The 9,682-nt window shown below is 47.3% G+C and overlaps 1 protein-coding gene across 1 annotated transcript in view; it reads right to left on the bottom strand.

Annotated features, from left to right (window-relative positions):
• LOC106811074 (protein phosphatase Slingshot-like) overlaps positions 1 to 1,128 on the bottom strand; it is a 9,476-nt gene extending 8,348 nt beyond the window's left edge. The window contains 1 exon segment of the mRNA XM_014814600.1: positions 883 to 1,128. Within this exon segment, the coding sequence (XP_014670086.1) occupies positions 883 to 1,128 (246 nt within the window).
• Positions 1,129 to 9,682: the final 8,554 nt, after the last annotated feature.

Below are 9,682 nucleotides of genomic sequence, written 5' to 3'. Positions count from 1 at the left end.
CAAGCTACCCACCCAAGGCCACATAGCTACCCACCCATCTATTCTATATCTAAACCACACGACACACAAGCTATCCACCACAAGCCACACACTAGCCACCAAAGCGCACACAAAGCTAACCACACACACATACACCCACACCCAAGCCACACAAGCTACCCACCCAAGCCACACAAGCTAACCACACACACACACAAGCTAACCACACACAACACAAGCTACTCCAACCCAAGGCACACAAGCTACCACCAACCACACAAGCTAGACCACACACACACACACACAAGCTACCCACCCAAGCCACACAAGCTACCCACCCAAGCCACACAAGCTAACCACACACACACACAAGCTACCCACCCACGCCACACAAGCTACCACACACACACACAACACACAAAGCTACCCACCCGAACCACACAAGCTACCCACCCAAGCCACACAAGCTACACACAACGACACACAACGCTAACCCACCAACCAACACAAGCTAACCACAACAGCACACACAAGCCGTACCACCACGCCCACACAGCTACACCCAAGCACACAAGACTAACCACACACACACACACACAAGCTACCCACCCAAGCCACACAAGCTACCCACACAACCCACCCAAGCTACCCCACACAAGTAACCCACACACACACAGAAGCTACCACACAAGCTACCCCACACAAGCTACACACACAAGCTACCACACAAGCTACCCCACACAAGCTACCCACCCAAGCCACACAAGCTACCCACCCAAGCCACACAAGCTAACCACACACACACACACACACACACAAGCTACCCCACACAAGCTACTCACACAAGCTATCCACACAAGCTCCCCACACAATCTCCCCACACAATCTGCTAGCAGTGCAAGCCTTCAGCGGTCGCGACGCACCTTTCACATTCTCCGTCTTCTGTTCGAAGCCGAACAGGCTGTGCACGAGCACGGCAAAGCGCTGCATGAAGTTCTTATCCTTCATCCGTTGTTTCACGATCTCCTTAAACTTTCCCGGCTTCACGACCGCATCCCTCGCCGCCGTGCCGCCGCCGCCGCCGCGACCTCGCGCTCCGCCCTGACTCATCGTCGTGGCGACGCCACGATTCTCGCGTCTACGATTCATCTCCGCATCACCGGCGCCCCCTACCCCGCGGATCCGCCGCGCGAGTAGCGAACCTGGGAGTCTTCCCCGCGGCTCTCCGGACAAGCTTTGTCTCTGGGATCGATCGCGGAAGCGTTGGGGATCAGGCGCGGGGCAGCAGCCGTGTCCTGGCACACATGAATCTTCTCCTCAGCGCAAACGATGCAGGCGTGCGAAAAAATGCGTGGCGTCGGACGTGCTTGCTCGGTGACCCCGTGACCCGGATCAACGCGCGGCGGGAAGAGAGTGCGTGCGGGCGTCCCGTCTCTGCGTGCGGAGGATTAGCTAGAGAATCTTCGAGTCTTCGGAAATGCGTTGCGTCTGCGCGGTTCGCCTCATGGAGAAACAGACGGCGGTCGAGTCGCGCCGGAGAGCAAACGACAACACGGGTTTATCTACCATACGTAGCCGCTCAGTGAACCACGAGCCTGCAAGTTTCAATGTTCCGTGGCTGGTCCGTGAACGCCAGCCCGCGAGGCTGCTAGTTTCACAGTCCCGTGGCTGGTCAGAGGTATCCTCGCGTGGTGTGGGGTGAGTGAGTGTGCACACAACGCCGCTCAGTGTCCAGTCACTGCAATGCAAGAAATAACAAGTGACCAGCGCAGTCAACGAGCCCCGCGGCTACTCGTGAACTTTCTCCCAGAATGTCTGTGCGATTTCTCGTAGGTGCACACACGTACACACACCATGGAAGCACTCACAAGTCTGTCTGTAGCTTACGCTGCTGCATCGACGAGATAAAGCACCGGGTCACGAGGAGCAAGCATCAAGAGTGTGTGAGCCGGAGAGTTGTGCAGCAAAACTGGACCCCAACACACACATACATACACACAGCTAGCTCCACACTCACTGCAGCTACACCACTGCAAACAGGAACAAGTACGAGCAAACACACGAGTCGACTGCAGAACGAAGAACTGAAGGTTGCCAGCCCCTAGCTGCTACATACATATATATATATAAAAGCACTTGCGTTCAGCGTGCGTCTGTCCATCTCTCGGCCGCTCATCCTCACCGACCCCTCCCTCCCCCACGGACACCCCCATCTCCGCGCCAACATGGCCTCGCCCCGAGAGTCAGCAGCGGTGCCCCTCATGATCGGTTTATTGGCACATGCAAACACGGACTCACACACGCGCGCGTGAGCAGCACGCCGCGTTCGCTCCCACACTTCCATACATGGTAGCATTCTGCAGCAATGGGCTAACCGGTGCTGCCAGCTCTGGGTAGTTCCCGTAACTACAGACTGAGCCTGCCTGAGCTGCTGCGTGGGGGGGGGCAGCGCATGATGGTGACGTAGCAACGCTACAGCTGCGTCTATGTATAGCAACGTAAGAAGCAGGCACACTGCTGGAAGAAGAGGGTTTCGCACCCGCCGGAGAGGTCGCGCACAAACCGAAACATAAGTGCATCAAGCTCGCGTGGCGCCGCCTGCATCGCGGCCAACAACGGACGACGCTCATACAAATATTTCATCGCTACATCTCGCGGCCCTCCCATACGCCATGCTCACTTTTCTGCAGGATCACATTCTGATTCTACGTCCCCTGCTTTTGCCACTAGACTAGTTCATCGACTTTATTGCGATGCATTCAAGCTGCACGCATCAAACATCTTGGGGGACCGGTCTAAGTAACAATGCCATATCTAACTTTGTGAATCAACAGCTAGCAGGAAGCTTCTTGGGACAAGTGAGACAAATCCTGTCATTTCTTGTCGGTAAGGGACTCAGGACAAAACTAACTGCAGGGGTGTCGTATCGACGGGCTGATATATGGCTGTCTGTCCGGCAATAACATAATTAAACAAGACGTAAACACACGACTACACCTCTCTTACCTCCAGCAGAGAGGGAATGTACAATGTTATTGTGTATCCCACTTATAACAGTTTTATAATGGCAGGGATTTTGGGAAACAACAAACACGATAACAGCTTCAATGGATTCGGGGGGAGGGGGGGCAAAACTAATTACCAGGATAGGCTTGCTAGGAACACAGATTCATGAGAGAAACGGACGACAGAAGGGATCCCAGTCTGCAACGTTAGTCATGCAATCAGCACGTCACGCCGACGTCTACGACATTGATCTTCATCTTCCTCGTGATTCAGCTGCTCATGTTGTCAAAACTTCACAGCCCGCTCAGTCGCCCGCTTAGCGTCCGTTGCCTCGACCCACTGCTAGGGGGGAATGGGATCGAATGGTGACCTTCAGGTGACCTCTGTGTGTCCAGCGAGTTGTCTTTGAGGATGGTGGCAGCACCGATGCGGAGACGTCACGACGTGCGGGAGAATGTCGGCGGGAACTCCCGCGACGTATGCCGATGCAGGCGACGACGCACGTCACGACTACGGATGCTGAGCGATATACCCCTCGACGTTTCGTCCGTACGCCACGATGCGCCGCTTCTGCAGTTCTCAGCCCCCGTATGTAGCTTTCTTGGTGCCTCCTGGAGAGCAAACGCGCAGACGGCGTCGCTCCGAATGACAGAACGCGTCGGTTGTCAGAAATTCCAGGAAGTGGGTATCCACGCGGTGTAGCGTCCGATTTCCTGCGCTTCGACTCGCAGTGCTTGTGTGCGTACAGTGCACAGCGCACGCACATGTTACTGTGTGTGTGTGTGTGTGTGTGTGTGTGTGTGTGTGTGTGTGTGTGTGTGTGTGTGTGTGTGTGTGTGTGTGTGGTGCGGGTGTGTGTTGTGGTGTGGTGTGTGTGTGTGTGTGTGGCTGTGTGTGTGTGTGGGTGTGTGATGGTGTGTGTGTGGTGCCATGAATGCTGCCGCTCGACCACAAGTTGATGTTTACGTATTGACACAGCATGTCAAATCAACTAGAGTTAGTCATGTGTTAGGAAGTGATTTCATAACAATGTTAACATAGAAATGTGGTGTCGGATAGTTTATTTCTTCTTTAAATGCTTACTCTCACTTTCACTGATGCCTCTCTTCTTTGCCCTTCCCCTCTCTTTCTCTTCCCCCCTCTCGCTCTCTTTCACACGCGACGCACGCACGCGTGCACGCACGCACGCACGCACGCATGCACGCAAGCACACACACACACACACACACAACACACACTCTCTCTCTTCTCTCTTTCTTCTTTCTCCCTCCCTCCTTCCCCCTCTCTCTCCCTCTCTTCTATCTCCTCTCTGTCTCTCTCTCGGTTCCCCACACTATATATATTGTTTGTTTTTTTAATATAAAATGGAATTTTTAAATATTGTATAATAGCTGCTCCTTGAATTAGAGACCTGACCAGGTATAATATATTTGTATACTACATGTATATTATTCCAGGTAAGGTAGCTCATAATCATATTAAAACTATCATACTTCATTACAGAAGTTAAAGGTCACAATGCGCCATCCAAACGCTAATTTTCTCAGTACTAGACTAGCAAATACTCCGTGTCATGCATAATCATACTACCTTACGGCAAATAAACTCTAGTTCCTCCCATTTCACTGCGCATTGTCTTATAAAAGGCGTATTTTGAAAATTACTCCAATGTTGTTGAAATTCTCCGATGTTGTTGACAGTTTCCCCAATCCCCAAGCAACCGTGCAGCGGTGCTGGCGTACAGCGGTACGGGCGCAGCAAAGATAAAAACATGTGACGTCACGTCACCACTTCGAGGCTATTTTGTTTGGCAAACAGTCGGCGTTTGCGCCAGAATGCCAGTTTTCTCACCTCTTTCTTGTGGGTTTTAAGCAAACGCGAAGTGAAATGGGAGCAACTAGAATTTATTTTGTCATAAGGTAGTGTGATTATGCATGACACGAAGTATTTGCTAGTCTAGTACTGGAGAAATTAGCGTTTGGATGCGCATTGTGAGCCTTTAAGCCACCCTAGTGACATACCCGTACATACACACATAGATCACCATATACACACTTGTACACATGGTTCGAAATTCCGTTCAGTTATGTTCTACTCTGATGTGTTCCGAGTGTAGTTTCACGATTGCCAATTACCGGTATTATAAATTTAACAAGGTCCCTTGCTACATATAGATTTTGGACACATTATTTCAGGCCAAGTATAGCAGTGAATACAAATTTGCCTCACGTATAAAACAACACAAGTAAGATGGAGAGTGCGCCCTTAATCAACTTGATACCTTGCTTGCTTTTGATAGCCCTGTGAATGTAGTCATAGTGTGGGAGGAGGAGGGCCGCTCCTTTCACAGCAAAATAACTCTCGCTGAAGCTGCAATATAGAGAGAAGCCATTCACAGTGTTACTCCATCCCCCAACAATGCTTCGAGCATAGTAATAAGCAAAATTTTACAAAATATTAAGCATTACTGAAAAATACTTCGATAAACAATTTCCATACATAATGTCACACCTTTCACGTTTACATTTCTATCATAAATCTAAATTTTTAATAATTCAATAAATTGCTGTGTAATTATGTTCTATACATCCATTCACCATAATACCAGGTGTAACAGTAAACGTACATTGACAGCCAACTGCAAACTTAACTAGTACTACAGTGATATATATCACTAAATGTTTGTAAGCAGACTTTTCAACCATTATATATCACACAATAACAGCAAAATACCTTCTCTGTCTCTGCACTGCAAGGTTTGCTTGAAATGCCAGACTGCTACAGAAGTCCTGAGTACCATCTTTCTCATCATATTGCTGTTCCTAATCAAGTAAAAGGGCCAATTCGATAATCAGATTTAAAGCTTGTGCTAGTAAACATTTTATACTCAACTTAAAGTGAATATGAAGTGTAACCTTCCATGTCTTGCGCTCATAGGGTCTATGTCCCCCAGGGTACTGCCGGAACGTACCCTGGGTACGGTCCGGTATACCGGAATGTACCCTGGTAACTATCTGATATGGTTAGGGTTAGGGTTAGGGTTCGGGTTAGGGTTAAGGTTAGGGTTAGAGAGTAGGCGTAGGTGACTCCCTAGACTCGTTAGTGGAGTAGGCGAGGTACGGTCCGGCATATTAGATAGTACCAGGGTACGTTCCGGTATACCGGACCGTACCCAGGGTACGTTCCGGCAGTACCCTGGGAGACATAGACCCTCTCAGCATGTCTGATGCACACTGCAGCTATTATTTATACCACATGCAATGATGCAGCAGCACATCACTGCATGTTTTTACGTATTTACATATGATCATGACTATTTGAATTGTAAGAGCCACTAAATGTAAAAAAACACATTGGAAAACTTTTATTCGATATGCTAAAATAACCACACCACCACAACATCACACCCACTATGAGTCATATAGTACATTTTATATACTATTCATATACAATATATTGAAATTTAATTGGTGAGTAGAAACTGAATTACTTGAATCCAGAATTAAGGTGAACGAACATAAAAAAAGGAAATGAAAACATGTGTAAACATTGTTTTTACCATGACGTTTATTCTTTGTCACACCTGGGAGTTTATTGCATGATAGCCTCTTTTAATTATATAAGTTAAACCTACTTGGCAGGCCGACAGCCAAAGCATAAGTAAACTCAAATCCATTATGTAAATACATGATTTGTACGCATAAAACAATTTTTCTAGTGTAAAACTACAACTGTACATGGCCGAGTGCCCTGCTGAATACTGACACACTGATAGTGATATAGATAAGTTCCGGTAATGTAAGTCACATACGAAATGCAGCCATTTTCATACACACTTTAAAAATTTCGATTGCATTAATCTCCTAGATCTAAACCATGCGAACATTGCTTTACCAGTTTGCTTTTTTTATCCTACAACCCTAAAAAACATTCATTGGGGGTATGCCACCTATGATCGATATACAAATCACACACGATATTATTGTCGTTGTGCATTGCAATATATAGCGTCAGAAGCCACAATAAATCACCCACTCCTGTAAACCGTCATGGTACAGATAAATATTGACTGCTATAGTTTGACAAAGAAAACAGACATGTCATTAATGACATTTGCCTTAGATACAATAATGTCACCTATACCTGTTGGCAGGGATAGATTATCGTAACTTGTATATAAATGTATGTTCAAATAAGGAAACACAAGTGGCCCGTAAACAGATTTGTTTTCAATCATTACCTGGACCAAACTGACCAAATTATTAAACCATAATTTAGTTTTTTTCTTGGTTCATTTCTGTGGAAGTGGGTAAAAAAACATTGCACTTACAATGTTTCATGACATTATGATTATCAACCGCTGAACCATTTTCTGGTCTCACACTGACAGACCACACTGTCAGTGACGCTCATAGCCTATAGGGTCTATGTCCCCCAGGGTACTGCCGGAACGTACCCTGGGTACGGTCCGGTATACCGGAACGTACCCTGGTACTGGTAGGTAACCATTTGATATGGTTAGGGTTAGGGAGTAGGCGTAGGCGACTCTCTAGACTCGTTAGTGGAGTAGGCAAGGTACAGTCCGCAGAGCCGTATCTAGGAAAAACAGCGCCCGGAGCAAGTGCTAAAATTGCGCCCCTTCCAACTTCTGACGCCAATGAACAAAATTAAGAAAAAGAATGGAATGTTGAGTTTTTGGTTGTTCCTCAGAGTAGGATGCCAATACTTCTAAACTACAGCTACTATCCCAGGTCCAGGTAACAGGGGCGTGTACAGGATTTGTACCAGGGGGGGTCTAACCGTAACCCAAACTTGCGAGCACGCGAAGGGGGGGTCAGAAAAATTTTGAAATTAGACCCCCTTAGTTGGGTTTTCTGCACGAGCAGGGGGGGGGGTCCGGGCCCCTGTACACGCCCCTGGGTAATCAACTTGTCAAATAAAGGATTGAATTATTTCAAGATATCATTTAGTAGGCAGATTGTTTTTTTCCTTTGCCTTTTTTCCTTTTTTGCGCCCCCCTGAACATGGCGCCTGGGGCACGTGCCCCCCTTGCCCCCCCCCTAGATACGCCACTGACAGTCCGGCATATTAGATAGTACCAGGGTACGTTCCGGCAGTACCCTGGGCAGGGTTCGACACTAACCCACGTCCGACCGACCTAGTCGCGTAAATGCTTGGTCCGGTCGCATACAACCAGAGTGCTAGTAGCCCGACTGGTCGTGTTAGAATTAGTCATATATACAGGGTTCTCCAAGCTTTTTCATTATAGCATGGCGGGTGCTGCCTTTACGGTCCTAGTTGCAAATCGCCGAAGGCGGTTTGCATGCTAGGGGGGTCCGGGGGCTATGATATTTAGCACGGCGGCTATGATATTTAGAGTGGCGGGTGCATTTTAGGATGGCGGGGCTCGACGATAGCTTGGCGGGCCGCCAGGCTATAAGTGCTCTTGGAGAACCCTGATATATTGCACTGAAAGGTCACCACTGGCTAGACTGGTTCGTGGCCGCACTGTTTGTCGCAGAGCGTGTACATTGTCTAGCAGAGCATGAGGCCGGATACCAGTCTACCCTTTGGCAAAAACAATAACGTAACTTGGCTGCCAGCCGCAGTAGACGATCGATAAACCGTGCGCTCGTGTATGCCCGTGGTAGAATAAGAATGCTGCACGTGAACTCGGCCCACGCGCGATTTAAAGCGCGGGAAACAGCATCTATGAATTCATACGATGACACACTCTTATCTAAATAAAGTTTTTCATAACAATGGTCTGGGTCTGGGCTAGTGAAAGTTAGGTCAGGGCTAGTGGTTTTCCTCAGTTACTAGCCCTATGGTCTAGTGAAATAAAAAGTTAATGTTGAACCCTGCCCTGTGGGCCATAGACGGTAGACCCTCTCAGCGTCAGTGACTCAGTACTGCCTACTGGACAGTACCTAATTAAACTTACGTAGGTGTAACTAAATGTGCAATGTGCAAGGGTGAGACCGTTTTAAAATAATGACAATTACAGTGACTATATACAATGCGCTGTCGCTGTGACACAACCTGACAGTGTAACTGTAAGTGACACCTGTCACACAACGCGACTGCGAAAAGACATTTAATGATTTATAGCGAGTCAAGTGCCAAGTGACTAACTTACCAATAATAATGACACCTCGGGACTGGTGTTGCTAGAACTAGGTCTTTGCACAGTGACTAGTGCCATGTTACATAATAGACCTAAAAGTCTACATGTAAAGAACACAAAACGTTATACAAAGGCATTAACACATTTTGTTACAAATACAGTAAAATGTTTATGTTTATCAGCCATTATTGTCCGCGAGTTTCCGATTGCTCCACCGCGCATGAGCAGAAGCATACGTGCCAGCCAACATACGGGTAGCCATGCTAACTGTACATCCAGAAGTAAAAATCGTGAACTGGACTTTATCTGAAATATCATTTTTAAAAACGAACTAAATTAGAATAAGGATATATTTATGGAGAAATAAACAGAAATACCTTCACGCAAAATTATAACAGAGAGCGATATAGCTGCCAACAGTCTCCAAATCACTATGCCGTATATAATAATTAATATCATTATATTATTTTATTGATATTATAAACATAATAACAAAATATTGTGTACAGCTCAGTGTTCCAGATGCAAGAAGCTTGATATACAGCAGATATATCAGACAGGGCAATATAT

The sequence above is a fragment of the Priapulus caudatus genome, unplaced genomic scaffold (assembly GCF_000485595.1).
Source record: "Priapulus caudatus unplaced genomic scaffold, Priapulus_caudatus-5.0.1 Scaffold502, whole genome shotgun sequence".
In the NCBI taxonomy this organism is placed as follows: domain Eukaryota; kingdom Metazoa; phylum Priapulida; class Priapulimorpha; order Priapulimorphida; family Priapulidae; genus Priapulus; species Priapulus caudatus.
Note: the sequence above shows the minus strand (reverse complement) of the source record. Positions and strands in the feature narration are given on the sequence as shown.